Below are 17,511 nucleotides of genomic sequence, written 5' to 3' on the forward strand. Positions count from 1 at the left end.
CTTAAAAAACAAGTTTTAAAACCTAGCATAGCCATTAAAAACACAAGCTTTAAAGTCCTATAACCTTAATATAATTTCCATTTTATGTACTCCCCAGCCTGTGACGTTAGAAAAAATATTTTATGTATCTGAGCCTTCATTTCTTTATTGGTACAAAAGGAATAATGATTAAATTATTGCATAATTTGAAATTGAAATTATTGCATAATTGAAAATGAAGTGCAAAGTGCTAAGCTTATGTAAAGTCTTGATAAATAAGGTCTGCTTTTTTTTTTTTTTTTTGAGACAGAGTCTCACTTTGTTGCCCCGGCTAGAGTGAGTGCCGTGGCATCAGCCTAGCTCACAGCAACCTCAGACTCCTGGGCTTAAGCGATCCTACTGCCTCAGCCTCCCGAGTAGCTGGGACTACAGGCATGAGCCACCATGCCCGGCTAATTTTTTTGTATATATATTTTTAGTTGGCCAGATAATTTCTTTCTATTTTTGGTAGAGACGGGGTCTCACTCTTGCTCAGGCTGGTCTCGAACTCCTGACCTCGAGCGATCCACCCGCCTCGGCCTCCCAGAGCTAGGATTACAGGCGTGAGCCACCGCGCCCGGCAGGTCTGCTTTTTTAGTATTAGCATTTTATTTATGTTATAAAAATGAAAAGCTACAAGTAAAATAAGAGCTTAGTATTTGATCTTTACCTTGGAGACAAACTTTGCTTAGTTGCATCGGGCCAAGAACAGTGGTAGAATCTAATTTTTGTTGGGTTCAGAAGTTCTCAATATACATACTATAAAAGTAAGGTGACCACTAAACTGTGAAACTTACACTGTTTTGTTTTTTTTTTTAACACTCAGTGAAAACGTACTTAATGCCACTAAGACAATCAAGGAATATGTCAAGATAAGGTAGAGTTAGCAATGGAGTCAGAAAACCATAATGGTCAATCAATGCCCAGAAAATTCCAAGAAGATGCTTTATCTGGAAGCAGAGGGTTGCTCTGAATAATAGCTCCAGCACATCAAGCATAAACCTGCACTATTCTGGGAAAAACATGGCCGATGGTAACCCAATAGATAAATCAGCCAGACTAAAAATTTTATAAAAGAATATGAAAGAACAATAAAATTAATAAGCTTTATCCAATATACATATATAAAGATTTCTATATCAAACAGTTATAAAATGTATATTGTCCTCAAAGGCACATGAGATAGCTACAATTGATCATATATAAAATAATAAATAAATCTAAAGAAAATCCAAAACAAAGTTTTCAGACCTGATTATCTGACCATGATTCAGTTAAAATTTAATAAGAAAATGCATAATTAAAAAAAATTTTGTACATTTATAAATTCAAAGCAAGTTAGTACTGATAACTCATGAATTATAAAAGACATTAAAATGGAAAATATAATGCTATAATTTAGTTATATTGAAAAAATCTAAGTACCAAAACTTGAGGACTGTAATAAAAGCAAAGCTGTGAGGGATATTTATAGCCTTAAATCTTTACATTAAAGAAAAAGAAAGTCTTGGAATTAGTGAGTTAAGTGTCCCTGTTACAAAGATACAAAAAGTATAACAGAATAACCAAAAGAAAGCAGAAATCAATGTAATAACAAAAACAAACCAAAAAACCCCCAAAAATAACAGAAAAAAATCTCAACAGAGCCAAAAGCAGTTCTTTGAAAAAAGGAACAAAGTAGAAAAATTTTTGGTAAAAATAACATAACAAAGGAAATGTGAATATAACTACATAGAGAGCAATTTAAATACATTAGAAATATATTAACAGAAAACTATCAATAACTATCAATGTTTTTTAAAATGTTAAACAAAATAGACAAGTTGCTAAGAAAGTATATCTTACTAGAACTAATAAAGTTTGAATAATATTATAACAAATAAAGTACTAGTTAAAATAATTTCCACAAAGAAAAACCAGGCCTTTATTGCTCTACTGAAGAATTCTACAAAATTTTAAAGGAATGGAACAGATAATCCAAGTTTTGTAAAAATTCTTTTAAACAGTAAGACTCATTCTGTAGGCCCAACATAACCCTAATAACTCAGATAACAACTTTATAAAAGGGGAAAATTCAGGGCCATTTGACTCAGTACTATAAGTGAAAAAAATCCTATGTAAAATCTTAGCGAATCAAATCTAACATTTTAGTAGAAATGAAACATCAAAACCAAATTGGATTCATCATAAATATGCAGAAATATTTTAGTGTTAATCCTTAAAGTAATGTATCACATTAAGAGATTAAAGCGCAAAAAATTATGATAATTGCAATACATGCAAAAAATTTTATAAAATTCAACACCTATTTATGATTTTTTAAATTCTTAACAAATTAGAAAGGAAAAGACTTCCTTAACTTGAGTAAAAGTATCTATAAAAATTCAAGAGCAAACATTATGTTACATGAGAAATCATTAATCAATCAGCATTTCATTTAAAATCATGAATGAGACACAGTGATTAGACTACTCCAAAGTTGACAAGAATAAAAGTTGGTAATTGTATCAAAGTAAGAAGCATGATCGTTTATTTGACAACACCACGAAGCCCATGAAGCAAAGTTTAAATTCAAACACGTTTTGAAAGAAAAGGTTATGACCATCATTGTCTTCCTTCTTTTCATTGATATTCCACATCAATGTTAGTTAAATGACATTTTGGAATTTACAAAGGACTGCCAAATATTCATAATCATATTTAAATCTCAAAATAGACTTAACAATAGAAAGAAATATTACCATTCCTTATACATGGGATGTGAGTGACCAAATAGTATCTGTCTCTCCCATCTGTCATGAGTTAGATTTCCCAGCTGTGTGTGGGAAAGGTGGAGGGTGGTGGTGGTGCACTGGAGCCAGGAGATAGAGGCTCATCATGGTCAATTCTGTGCAATCCCCCATACTCTGCATTTAGTGATGTCATGTTGGTAGCTTGAAATCTGCCCTTATGGGAATATTTCTACCATAGAAATCAGCAAATGCCACATGTCAGTTTTTTTTTTTTTTCTTATGAGCCCGTTGTTAAACATTTACTACCTTATCGGTGATTAATCCTGATGCAACTAGCTTTGCTGCTGCCACTACCTATTTCTTTCCATTGCTGTTGTCTCCTGCAACTAAAGTTCTCTTTCATCCTCTTTCAGCCTACACTCCTTAATTCCCCTAAGCACCATAGACACAAGATCATTAGGTATAGCAAATTTTTATTAAAGATTTTAGGGTACCAAAGAGTAATCACAGTATAGGCCATGGGAAATAAACAATCAGAGAGGCAGCACCACATTTATTGAGTGCCTACTATTTGCCAGGCATGGCCTTTAAAGAATCTTTCTCCCTTTCTCCTGTAATTTCTGCAACCAAGAGCCTATGACCCCCTATTCCTGACCTTTCTAATGTGAGGCAATTTAGCCTGTCAACTGCCCACTGCAAAGCATGTTCTAGATACACTTTTGTTAGTCAAAGACTCTTTTAAAGTGCTTACCAAATCAAGGGCTTTTTATTCACACACTGTATCAGAGATTTAGGTAAGCTTTCCCTATACATACAGAACACAGTGGTGAAGTCGGGGATTTGGGGAGAGAGAGCCACTAGCAGTATGACTTGGCAAAGGTCACAGAGCCAGGGCTATTTATTTTTGATGAAATTAACTACATGGCTGATAAATATATATTTATATATTATTAGCAGTTATATAGTGAGCTATAAGAGCAACAGTGTCTCTATTTTATCTGCATAATATTAATAATAATAGTAATGGTAGCAGCTAACACTTAGCCAAACACTTCACATTCGTTTGTTTAATCTTTCTAACAACTCTGTGTTAATCCCATGTGAATCATGAGGAAATTCAGTTTTAGAAAGTTTAAAAATTCATGTCAATGACACAGTATATAAATCATAGAGGAAGGACTTAAATATAAGCAGCCCATCTCTACAGTCTGTACTTCCAACCCTTCTGCTATTAATATATTGCTTACGAATATCATGGAAATACAAATTTCAGTTGCTAGTGAAATATGTAGTAAAAACTTAACTCTTGAGGATAGTTTATATTGATTCTCTATAGTAGTTTTGCTTTATTTATTTGATAGAACTCAGGGAATGCACAATTTGTAAACCCACTCTGTGATCTGACTGGTAAGAAGATGTCAGGTGACATATCACCACTAATGTGTGAGGGGGGAAAAAAAAAAGACTTCTAAATCCACCTAATTCACTCACTTACCCAAATAGGCATGAGTCCCTTGAATACCTGATTTCTAGGGATGTGCTTTACTGTGAGGTATAGGATTAATGGAAGCTTCTCTCAGCTGCTTCCCTAGAGCTGTGTAGACTGTGATGTAACTAATTTGCATAATTCCAATTTATGTAAATAATTTATATAAATATAATAAGTCTTATTTGGCTGTTATTCAAAATCTACGATGGTGTTTCTTCCTTAGATGAAAGTTTTATAATACTTAGAATATTCTTTGTTTGTATCACAATTCATCTCTCTCTCTCATGAGAGTTAGGCAATTCTAATGACAATTCTAGACAATTTAGTGACAATTTCTAAAAATACCTGTAAACCTCAAAGTTGTAAATATAGTGGAGCTCTGTTCTTCTTCAGGAGCATCTATTATTGGAATAACTGAACTTATTATTCTGTTAAGCAGACAAAAGGGGACTCCCTCCCCAAAATTTCCAGGGCCATTCTGCAAAAAGGGTGTTTTAACTCTATGCTCTTTTTTCCATGAATCTATTCCCACTGTTAGGAGAAAAACAGGCTTCCTGGGACTTGTGTATAGACTGACATGGCTCAATTAAATAATTTTATTTTCCCTATGAAAGAAAACTGTTGTTACAGGAGACCTAATGTAAGTGAAGTATATATTTACTTGAGTTCTAAATATAAGCCCCGTGTCTTTAATTGGTACTGTCTGTCTCTCTTGTGGATGACCTATGAACAAGTCTAGTTTATTACAATTTTGATTTGTCCTAAAAACTTGAAACATGAAGAACTCATTTTATAACAGTCAACATTAGTGTGTATTTAGCAGTATATCATTATTCAATAAACTAATATTCATTAGTCTACTATTTAATGCTTATATTTTTATGATACTACAAATTGAATGTGTGGTTTGTTTAATCTATTCATAGTTCCTGATGATGTGTTTGCTCAAAATTATATATGGAAAGGCTCTTACAATTTCAAAGGAAGGAAACAACCCATGACCTTGACAGTTACTAGTTTCAATGCTTCCACTGGGAGAGTTAATGCAACACTGAGCAATAGCAACATGGAGCTGCTACTTTCAGGTATCACATTTAAAAACTCCAAAGAAAATAATACTTTCATGCATTTATTTCTATCATGATTTAATTATTTTTGTTAATGATTTTTATACTGTGAAATATTTATTTTGATACATTTGTTTTTGATGACATTTATATTCATTCAGAATCAAGGTTTTCTGGTTTTTGGATTGATGAGTAAATATTACTGCACAAATATAAAACTCTGTAGTTTTGAAATAAGTTTCTTCAAGAATTGTTTTTTTGTAGCCAGAATTAGATGTCATGTATTAGAACAGAACTTTTAATTTAATATGAATACAAGTAAATCTTTTTATATTCTCATAAAACCAAAGAGACCAAATCAGTGATTTCCAAACTATTTCTATGGCCCCAAATCATTTCTTAAAATGTTTAGGTGTCCAAATTTAAGACAGAAAAGGTAGAGCTACACTTATTTAAACAGGCATAATGGAACCAGCACCTGTTTAATCTCTTCAAGTTTCTGTTTCCACTGATCTAGTACCCACATCACTCATTATCTTTGGTTGCTCTGGTTTTTCTCCCATTCAGATATTTTCTCAAATGTCATCTACTCAGGCAATACTCCCAATGACCAGATCTAAAGGAGACTTCATACTACAAATACAGTTGGACACACTCTTAGTATTAGACAGCCTCCCGTTTCATTTTCTTCTCTTTACTATTTGAAATTATCTTATATTATTTGTTATTTATCTATATTCTCACAATATAAGCTCTAAGAAGAGAGCTCTTTCCAATTCATTATTCTGTCCCCTGAGGCTAGAAGAGGATCTGGATCAAAATAGATATCAATAAATATTGTCAAATTAATAAATTTGAATCATCATTGTTCTCATGTTTAAAATGGAGCATTGATATTTGATATTGAAAATATGAAACATCCATATTATAAACTTCTTGTATATATATCCTATGTAATTATTAATAATGAAATAATTTTGGTATAATAAAATGGAAAATAAAATCATATTCATTGATTTTCTAAACTTTAAAAGAAATAGTGAGCATTGTTTTGTACTATCAAATGATTCTTCCTGCATTAAACCCAAAGTAAAAAGTATTAGAATTTAATATGTATTATATTTTTAAAAGTATATAAAATTATACAGTATTAATTGAAAGAGCTTCAAATGAATGAGAAAAATGTATTTAAATTGTGACAAATGATTTATCTAACTTTGAAATGTAAACACATTTTTTTTATTTTCTGTAAAAGAGTTAGCCCAAAATAAATGTTTACTTATTCTGATCTAGAGAAACTTCAAAATATATTCCTACAAATATAGAAAAACAAATATAAATAATTAGATTAATTTACTTTCACTCAGTCTCCATATAAACAAACCAATTGTAGTAGTTTGCCAGCAATATTATTTTTGATTACTTTTATGTCCTCTTCCTATTGATTGTAATTTACTGTAGGCTAAGATCTATATTCATTATCTTTGTCTTCCCAGCATATTATGGTACCTTATTACATAGGTGAAAGATTAAGTGAGTCAATGAATGGAGTCAAATTTTAGCCAACAGTTTATTCTTTAAAGCCCTTTTCCTATACTGTTCCCCTAAACATGTTTACACTTTGGCTTTTTTCTACTCTTAGAATACTCACCATTTTAAAAAAACATTGTATATATTTTTGTTTATCTCCTTTATGGTATCACATGTATTTACCTTCTCAAACTAAAAATTCTACTTTATTTTCAAGACTTGTCTAGAATGCTTTTTCTTAATAAGTATTTCCTGATCATTCTAGTGTGAAATGTTCCCTCTCTCTTCTGGCCTTTTATTTATCACATTCTTTCATGTATTTTAGTTAGCTGTGTATCTTACTTGTACCTCATTGGAAATTCTTGAGAATAGGAATAACATATATCTATCTTTGTGGCTTCAGCAGTACTTAGAATATTCTCTTTCACAGGACTGGCACCTAATTCATTATTAAAGAAAATATCCAGAATTGTAACATTTGATTTGTGTACTTGAAGATTTTAGAATCGGATTGGAGGAAGAAACCATTTTGTTTGCAATATCTTGGAATTATGTTATTATAAAAAGTAGTACTTAATTTTAGTAGCATAGGTAATTTAAACCTCACAATTAAGATTTAAGTTGAGGGTTTCAGCCAAAAGACAGATCCATGTATATTGCAAGATTTGTAAACAGCATTATGGGTAAAGCCATCCTTGCCTTGGGCCTTGTTTTATTTCTTTTCCTACTATATATTCTACATGATATATTTAAGGAGTTATAGATAATAAAATGAAGCATAACTATTTACAAAATTAAGACTAAATGTCCTTGCATTTTACAGGGGTATATAAAAGTCAGGAAGCTCGCTTAATGTTACACATATATCTTATTAAAGTACCAGCTCATGCTTCTGTGAAGAAAATGAAGGAGGAAAATTGGGCTATGGATGGTTTTGTAAGTATAGTTCTTTAAAAGTCTGCTGCTGATTTTAGTGATAAATTTGTAGTTTGTCCAGAAAAAGGGAATTTTCCCAATTTACCTAATAATGAACACATATACACACATTTGTGTTAGTATATACAAATATTTAGTATTCTAACGTATCAAGCCTAGGATTATTGGATTCTGTAGTACATTGCTTACTTTTGTGTGTGTGTGTGTGTGTGTGTGTGTGTGTGTTTGTAGGTGTGCATATAGTTTTTCATTGGTTTCATCAAATGTATTCTATCTACAGTCAGCAGTATGATAAATAAATCTGGATAAACTATAATTCAGTCTTTGTCTGGAACCACTGTTTAAGGCATATGCAAAATATTTACAAAATGCATCAATTAAGTATTCCCATTAAATTGGATATAATTTTTTATGAAATTTGTGAAGAGGAACTTATGTGAGCTGCTTTCTGTGGGGAGATAGTTACCATAGCTTCACCAAGGAGTCACTCTGTTGTATTGAGTTACTTATGTGAATGGAGTTTCTAAATTAACAATTGGAAGCAACAAGTCTTTTATTAACCCGCTGGCCAGGAATCTTTGCTGAAGAATAATCATGAGAGATCAGACCATATACTCTCAAGTACCAAGCCTTCTTTTATAGTGGGAAAGAAGGTACTATAGTAGGTCACAGACTTCAATAAGTTTGGTTCCTGAGGAAAAAATTTCAATCCTGTTTTTCTCCACTGTTACTCATGGAGTTGAGAACTAACTCAACTCTTTAATGCACTCAAATTTTTAACTGTATTATTTCATAGAGGAAAGAAAATGAATTTATTCATTAAAATACTAGAGTTTGAGCTATTCTCTTCAGAACTATTTCATTTTTTAAAATGGCCATGCCCATAGTATGATGTTGATAATAAGAAATAATTCACTTGTTATGAAATGTCAGACTTCCATGAGGGGTTTGATATACTTTGCTTTTGGGTGGCGATTCAAGTTTTTTACTCCTTTTATAATAACATACGTGACTTAGGTCAGCGGTCCCCAACCTTTTTGGCACAAGAGACTGGTTTCATGGAAGACAATTTTTCCACTAATCGGGGATGGCGAGGATGGTTTCAGGATGGTTCAAGTGCATTACATTTATTGTATACTTTATTTCTATTATTACAGTGTAATATATAATGCAATAATTGTACAACTCATCATAATGCAAAATCAGTAGGAACCCTGAACTTGTTTCCCTGCAACTAGATGCATGGGGGAGGCAGGGGGCAGGATGGGAGACAGTGACAGATCTGACAGGAGGCAGAGCTCAGGGAGTGATGTGAGTGATGGGGAGCGACTATAAGTACAGATGATGTTTTGCTAGGTTGCCGGCCACTCACCTCCTGCTGTGTGGTCCAGTTCCTAACAGGCCTGGGGGTTGGGGACAACAGACTTAGGTACCTAATTGACATTAGTAGGCACAAACTTCAGGGTAAATTCACATTACCAGTTAGCTATGTGGGTCACCAAAATGTACCAATCCTTATTTTTAACCTATGAGATCAAATGACATTATTTATATAAAGTATTTTTTAAATATAGGATTTTACACAAATGCAAGGTGCATGTAGTAGTTAGCATTTACAGCATCAGACATAGCCAGGAAATCTCAGGGTCAAACAATAAGTATTTAGTTCTTTCTCATGTGTCAGGGGTTATCTGTGGAGCCTCTGCTTGAGGCTGTGGTATCAAGTTCAGGTTTGCTCTGCGTCTCATTGTCTCTTCCTGGCACTGAGGCTGGAGGGTCAGCCCTGGAGCATGTTCTTTTCTTGCCCAAAGTCAGAAGCTCTCAGAGGGGCATGTTGTTCTGAAATAAGCTCAAATATATTGACATATGCCTGTTTTTTAGAAGCTCAATTTAAATATAATTCACATGTCCTACAATTCATCCATTTAAAGTGTACAGTTCAGTGGTTTTTACTATATGCAAAGGTATGTGTCATCATCACCATAGCTGATTTTGGAACATTCTCATCACCTCAGAAAGGAGCTCCACAGCCTTTAGCTATCACCCCCTCTACCCCTCCTCATCCTCACCCCAACCCTAAACAACCACTAATTCATTTTCTGTCTCTATAGATTTCCTTGTTCCAGACTTTCATATGAATAGAATCATATAATATGTGGTCTTTTGTGACTGGCTTTCTTTCAGTTGGTATAATGGCATATTTTATGCCTCTTAAGGCCTAAGCTTGCAACTGACCAATGGCAATCCCACCCACGTTCTGCTGGCCAAAGCAAGTCACAGGGCTGTGCCCAACTCACTGACCTAGGGAGTGTACTCTTTCCAGAAAGGCTGGTGGGAGGGGCAGGAGGAATACACATATGTGGAACAATAACCTCATTTACAAAGTACAGTATTTTTAGAGTTTGTGTTTTAATTTATCATTTGTCTGAGTCTGTTTCATTACATCATTGCTTTTTCTTTTACAAAAGGTGTTTTAGCCTAAAAGAAATCTATATATTCGTATCATTATATTAATAGCCACTTCCTTTTTTCAACACCATAATTATTTAAAATTGGAAAATTTACTTTTGCTTTTAGTTGGAAAATGTACACAATGTGCTGTGTTTTACAATAGCAGAAAGATATCAAAGAAAGGAACTTGGGATAATATCCATTTCAGAATAAAATTGGGTATTTATTAAGGCTGGGAAAATATAGCTATGGCCATTATTCAGATTTATTCAAACTTTTAAACATTTTTAGGTTTCTGCTGAGCCTGATGGAGCTACCTATGTATTTCAAGGATTTATTCAAGGCAAGGATTATGGACAGTTTGGACTACAAAGACTGGGTAATGTATTCATTTTGATTTCCATGAAGTTGCTTTATTACTCCAGACATCATAAGAAAAGAGAGTGGATTCTGTACATTAGGCACAGTTACTACATTTTGAATTCTGCATTGTCAGGACTATATATTGATACATTTGATAGCCCTTTTAAATAATCACATTCTTCAAACTATTGGTTCTTTAGGTACCAATTCAGTACAGTGTTTAGGTTTTCATCATATTTCTAATAAACATGACAAACTGTCTTTCTCTTAAGCAAATAAAAAGGAGAAAAAATGATATAGATAAAAAAGGAAATATTAAACTGTAAATTATTTTATCTTATCTCATGAGAACTGTAATACTTCTCTTCAGTTTGAATATTGTTGCAATTTTCTTACTCTTCTGAAAATGTAGTAGCATTTCGAGAAACTCATAGGATCTGGAAAGGGAAAATAACTTTGAGGAATGGGCCCAGTTGGGAACCTGGTGCTTTTCAAATATGGAAATTTGTGGTAGAAGGCACAGGGTTTTGTCATTCTTGTTTCCAACTCTTCTATATATGTGTGTAAACATTTAATGGTTTTGCTAGGATGTATTTATAAATAGCTTTTGGTGTATGATTCTCTTAAGGTATACTGTATCCCATTATTACATCATGACATGGATACTTAAGGAATAATTTCACGCTCTAAGAACTACTATCTGATGTTTACCTTTAAAAATCATTACTTTGAACTTTTCATAAATATACTGAGTCACTGGAAAAATAAGGTACAAAATAAGGTACTATTTGTTTTTAACCTGGACAAAGGTGTGGTTTAGTTGAATATAAATGTTCATAATAAAGGGAAATTAATTTTCTCTAAATGAACAATAATAACAAGATGTCATTTCATATAATGTCTCCCTAAAATTGTGTTAGTTTTAAAAACAAAATAAAACACTCATTAACATGGTACATTAACACAGTTAGTTGTGTTATTGAGTGTAGAACATTCTCATATGATATTCCCCAAAGTGTCTCTAACACTACAAATCTAAAACAGAACTTATATAAAAAAGGAGCTACTTCCTCTTCTCCCACCTCTGTGCCAACATCCCTGATTTCTCTCATTTTTTAACTCTGCCAATGCCATCACCATCCTCTCAGCTACAAGTAGACACGTCTAACCCTGTGCCTCCTCACCTCTGTCTTCCACACAAACAAGTTATGTTAATTTTAACTATGAATGTTCCTCAGATCTATCTTTTCTTGCTCTTCCTAGGATTCTAGTTCAAATTTTAATTTCCTTTTTTATCTGGGTTGCTGTTACAACCTTTTAACCATACCTGTTTCCAGACTATGCTCTCTCAAGTCCATCCTGCCCTAGTCACTGTTCCAAATCTCATGTCTTATCATGGGGTCTTTTATTTCTAAACACCTTCATTTGCCCCTGACTGAAGTGGGTCGTAAGTTTGTGCTGTTTAGAATGGTATTTATTCCCTTTCAGAATCTAGCCATAATTTGTTATTTTAGCCTCCTACTCCTACCACATGTCAATGTGTGTCACATCCCCAACATAAGCCACTTGCCTTCCCATTTCTAGACTTGTAATGATCCTGCTTCCTTTTTCATTTGTTGTTCTACTGATTCCTCAAAGCCAAGACTATATTGTATATTCTCCAGAATTACTCCTTCCCTTTGTAAAGCACATTGACCATTACTTCATGCTTGATGTATACACCTGTTAGTGTCTGTATACATCTTCCCATTGTTGTATAAACTCCTCACTTCAGAGATTCTGCTTATTTTTTAGTCTGTATTCTTTCTTGGAAAAATATCCTATACATGATAGGCATTGTGCAAAAATGTGTGAAAATGAGTTGAAGGAGTTTCATGAATTATTTGTGCTTGCTGGGTACATTTCCAAATAGATATCTTAAGAGTAGAAGAAATTAATTGGTTCATAAAAGCAGAAATCAATTACAATAAAATAGAGTTGGTTTTGTATTTATAATCCTTCTTTTATTTTGTAGGACTGAATATGTCAGAAGGTTCAAATTCTTCGAATCAGCCTCATGGTACAAATAGTAGTTCTGTGGCCATTGCTATTCTTGTGCCTTTTTTTGCACTTATATTTGCAGGATTTGGATTTTATCTTTATAAACAAAGGTAAGTTTATTGATGTTTAACTACAAAATGTTTCCCAAATCTGTCTTTCATGTTATTTCTACTGCTCTAATTCAAATCCTAATTTCCATTTTTTGGAGGGTTGTTGACTGTGTATTAACTGTTGCCACAGTTGAAAAACTTACTTCTCCTGCCCACCCCGGCAACACCAGATACACGTAACAGAATTGCTGTTATATTGCACAAGCATTCAATTTAACCCTTTTTCTTTTTCCTGTCCATTTCCTAATATAGAACTAATTATACAAGTTATTTTTACATTATCCATAATGAGACTTTAGAGATAGAAAATCTAGGTTAAGGTTTAAAGGAGAGATGATATCACCTGCCAGATTTCTTTAGAAAACTAGGAAGAAGCTTGTATCCACACCTCTCAGTTCACATGACAATACTGACTGATTTTGCCCAGGAAGACGGATGGTAAAATGCTCTATTCCTCTTGTTCATCTTCTGTTGCTTTGATGATTATACAATTACTACGCTATATTTGTGATATATCTGGTATATAACTATACATAGTATTAGTAGATCCTATTTACTTCACCCATTATAACATCCTGATGAGAGCTTTACTATGTAATTCTTCACTATTTGGGACAATACCTTATCAAGAAAAATATATGTAGGTAACCAGATAATTAAATTGTTATTACCTAATATGTTTTTTTTCAAAAGTGATGTTTTTAATTTGTGTCAGCCTGAAATAACTAAGAATGATTTATTTAATATTATATAAATTTATAGTGAGTGTGAATTAGCTGTTGTTTAGGTCTGGCTAATATCATATTTTATTAATAGATAAAGAATAATCTTCACTACATTTATTCATAAAACAAGCTATGTCAACTTTTTTATTGTGGAAAAATACATATAACATAAAACTCACCATTTAAGCCATTTTAAAGTATATAATTCAGTGGCATTTAGTACATTCACAATGTCATGCAACCATCAATCCAGTATAATCCCAGAACATTTTCATCACCCCCAAACCCCAAAAGGAAATTCCATATTCATTAAGCAGTTACTCCTCATTCCCTTTACTCAGACTCAAACAACTACAAATATGCCTCATTTGGTTTGCTTATTCTGAATATTTCATATAAATGTAATCATACAGTATGTGACATTTTGTGCATGGCTTCTTAAACTTAGCAGAAATTTTTCATATTACGTCCACATTATAGTGTGCATCAGTACTTCATTCTTTTATATGGCTGAATAATACTCCATTGTATGGATATACAATGTTTTGTTTGAAAGTATCCATTCATCCAGTTGATAGACATTTGGGTTATTTCTACCTTTTGAATAGTGTTACTGTACACATTTGTATGCAAGTTTTTGTTTGAAAACTTGTTTTCAATTCTCTTGGGTATATACTCATAAATGAAATTGCTAGGATATATGGTAATTCTATGTTTAACTTACTAACCACCAAGCTGTTTTGCATAGTAGCTGCACCATTTTACATTCCCTCCAGCAATGTGTGAGGGTTCCACTTTCTCCACATTCTCACCAACACTTGTTATTTTCTGGTTTCATTTGCTTTTTTTTTTTTTTTTTTTATAGCCATCCTAGTGTATGTGGCATTGTATTTCAATGATACAATTGATACAACTATACAGTGAAATGTGGGAAAGAGAAACTAGATTAGCATTAGTCAAAGTGGGAGAAATAAAGAAATGAAACAGAAATTCAAGACCAGCAACCTACACCACCCAGCCTAGACTCCATGTGTTATGTTAACTAAAGGCAAATGTTTAATTATCAGTAACTCTTTGGGAACTATTTTCATGACTTGAGTATTAGTATAGTCATTACTTCTTTGAGTTTTTGAATTTTCCTGCTCTAATGGATATCATTTTAAAAATCAAATCCAGTATTTGTGTTTTATGGATACTCCACATACTTTTGCATATTAGGCTTCAGCATCAATTGTCTATTATTCATGGAATCTCCTTCTCCTTCATGCAGAACTAACTCCTTATCCTTTAGGTCTCAGATTAAATTTTACTTCCTAAGAGAAGCTTGTTCCTATTAACTCTCCTAAAGTGGCTCCTAGTTACTTCTTATATGAACCATTTTCCTTTTCATCATAATGAATTCTCGTTACTTACTATTTTTTGTTTTATTTATTTTTAATTTATTTATTGTTTTCTATCACTGCAATGTGAGCTTCATGAGAGTAAATACTTTGTATGCTTTTTTAAAAAAATTATATACCCAATGCCTAGAATCATGACTGGGACATAATAGATGCTCAGTAAATATTTGACAGATGAATGAATAAATAGTAATGAGATTTAAATTCACCATCATCATTCTCATTTATTTATATTATACATAAGTCATAATTTATTATTTCATAAGAAAAATTATAAAACCCATCACATTATTTATTTATATTTATATTAGTCATATTAGTGCTGTACATAAATATGTATTATATGTAAGTGAACACTCATATACTGCTGGTGGGACTGCAAACTAGTCCACCCCTGTGGAAAGTAATATGGAGATACCTCAAAGAGCTACAAGTAGAACTACCATTTGATCCAGCAATCCCATTACTGGGCATCTACTCAAAGGTACCAAAGACATTCTATAAAAAAGACATCTGCACTCAAATGTTTATAGCAGCACAATTCACAATTGCAAAGATGTGGAAACAACCCAAGTGCCTATCAATACATGAGTGGATTAATAAAATGTGGTATATGTATACCATGGAGTTCTACTCAGCCACAAAATACATTGGTGATCGAGCACCACTTGTATTACCCTGGATAAAGCTGGAGCCCAGTCTACTAAGTGGAGTATCACAATAATGGAAAAACAAGCACCACATGTACTCACAATCAAATTGGTATTAACTGATCAACACTTACGTGCACATATAGTAGTAACATTCACTGGGTGTTGGACAGGTGGGAGTGGAGAGGAGGGGATGGGTATATTCACACCTAATGGATGCGGTGCACACCATCTGGGGGATGGACATGCTTGAAGCTCTGACTCGGGTGGGCAAAGGCAATATGAGTAACCTAAACATTTATAGCCCCATAATATGCTGAAATAAAAAAAAATACTAAAAGTAACTAGGATTTAAAAGTAATAAGTAAATTGTTCAAGTTTGATTTATTGAGTTTATAATTTCTCAATTAATATTTTTAAGCTATATTATCCATGATAACTCAAGTATGTTATGTTTGAGCCCTAGTCTACTATTTCTAGAAGAAAGTTAACACATAGCTAATCAATGTTCTCATCAACAGGACTGCACCCAAAACACAGTATACAGGATGTTCAGTTCATGAAAATAACAATGGCCAAGCAGCTTTTGAAAATCCCATGTATGACACCAATACGAAGTCAGTGGAAGGAAAGGCAGTACGATTTGATCCCAACTTGAACACGGTTTGCACAATGGTATAACGAGGCAACATTGCCTTCATTGGAAGTTTGGAAATCGACACACAAAACAGTGCACATTTAGTTCACTGCTAAACCAATTAAAGCACACTTTTCAGGACATGCTGGGTCACCTTTTCCTGAGGAATGATAGAGAAGAGTGTTTTTTCATAAACTGGACCATAATTCTTCATGTTTACCATGGAGAGTTTTACAGAAATTCGGCTGCACTCTGAGAGTGCTTACTCACAGTTTATTTGCTTTTTTTAAAAAGGAGATTATTCTAAAACATAAACTTATTTGCATATATTGGAGGAGCATCCACTATCAGTATTTCTGTGCTTTATAAACTATATTAGAGGAACTGGGTTTAAAAAAAAAAGATATAGGGTAGAAAATAAGAGCTATACTTACAAGAGTCAATAGATCACTGACTTCTCTTTAACTGTCCTGAGCTACATTATGTCCATAAGTCTGTACTTCGTACCACTTTATCAGCTATTCATTCTTGTCAAGGCATTGTTTTCCTTACTTAAAATTGAATCATGACTTTAAATGTTTGTGAGCTAATTTATGCCACAGAAGAGATAAGGTTGCTCACTCTGATTTGACTCCTTCTGTTTTTTGTTCTTCAGTATCATATTGATATTCTTTTTTAGACTGGTTGTTATAGTTTCTGCAAATGGCAAGGTCATTGTGCTACCCTCCTAATTTCTTCATTATGGAGTAACCACTATTATTCAGTGAGCCATGGGGTGGTGTCTAATTCCTCGCTTCAATATGTTTTGTCATCTATACACCATTTTGTCTGGCAAAAATTATCTATAACAATGATTATTTTGCAGTTATCTGAGACACCAAACTTACCATCCTTTACTTCTCATTGTTTTTGAAAGACCATCTAGAACTTATTAATAATCCATTGTATTTAGTTTATGATATATCTACATTTCCTACCAGTTGATCCTTCAAATTTAACATTATTTTGACACTTTTAACTTTCATCTAACAATGATTAGAAATATATTTTGGTCCAGTTTCTAAATGTGATGACTGAAAAAAACATTATTCTTGCAAATCACCAATATAAATCTGTTTCCTAAAGTTGTAGATTTATCAAATTTTCATATATTTTAAAATTCCTGTACCCTTATTCTTAAAAAAGCAGGTTTCAGAAAAAATAGGTTTCTTTCATTGTCAAATGAAAATATGTATTTGTTAAGTTTTTGGTGGCTCATTTACAACTGTATCATACAGTAATGCCAGCATTTTTATTTAATAGGCCATTGTCTTCCTTTTATAGCATGTTTCACTTCATTGAATAAAATTATGTACCCAGCGTG

General features: G+C 32.9%; 1 protein-coding gene across 3 annotated transcripts in view; it reads left to right on the plus strand.

The window, feature by feature from the left end:
- CSMD3 (CUB and Sushi multiple domains 3) overlaps positions 1 to 16,192 on the plus strand; it is a 1,082,068-nt gene extending 1,065,876 nt beyond the window's left edge. For all 3 annotated transcript variants that reach the window (XM_045561854.1, XM_045561855.1, XM_045561856.1), the window contains 5 exons: positions 5,166 to 5,324; positions 7,660 to 7,772; positions 10,515 to 10,602; positions 12,601 to 12,736; positions 16,033 to 16,192. In XM_045561854.1, the coding sequence (XP_045417810.1) occupies positions 5,166 to 5,324; positions 7,660 to 7,772; positions 10,515 to 10,602; positions 12,601 to 12,736; positions 16,033 to 16,192 (656 nt within the window). The remainder of the gene's footprint in view (positions 1 to 5,165; positions 5,325 to 7,659; positions 7,773 to 10,514; positions 10,603 to 12,600; positions 12,737 to 16,032) is intronic.
- Positions 16,193 to 17,511: the final 1,319 nt, after the last annotated feature.

Source organism: Lemur catta, chromosome 9 (assembly GCF_020740605.2).
Source record: "Lemur catta isolate mLemCat1 chromosome 9, mLemCat1.pri, whole genome shotgun sequence".
NCBI lineage: Eukaryota > Metazoa > Chordata > Mammalia > Primates > Lemuridae > Lemur > Lemur catta.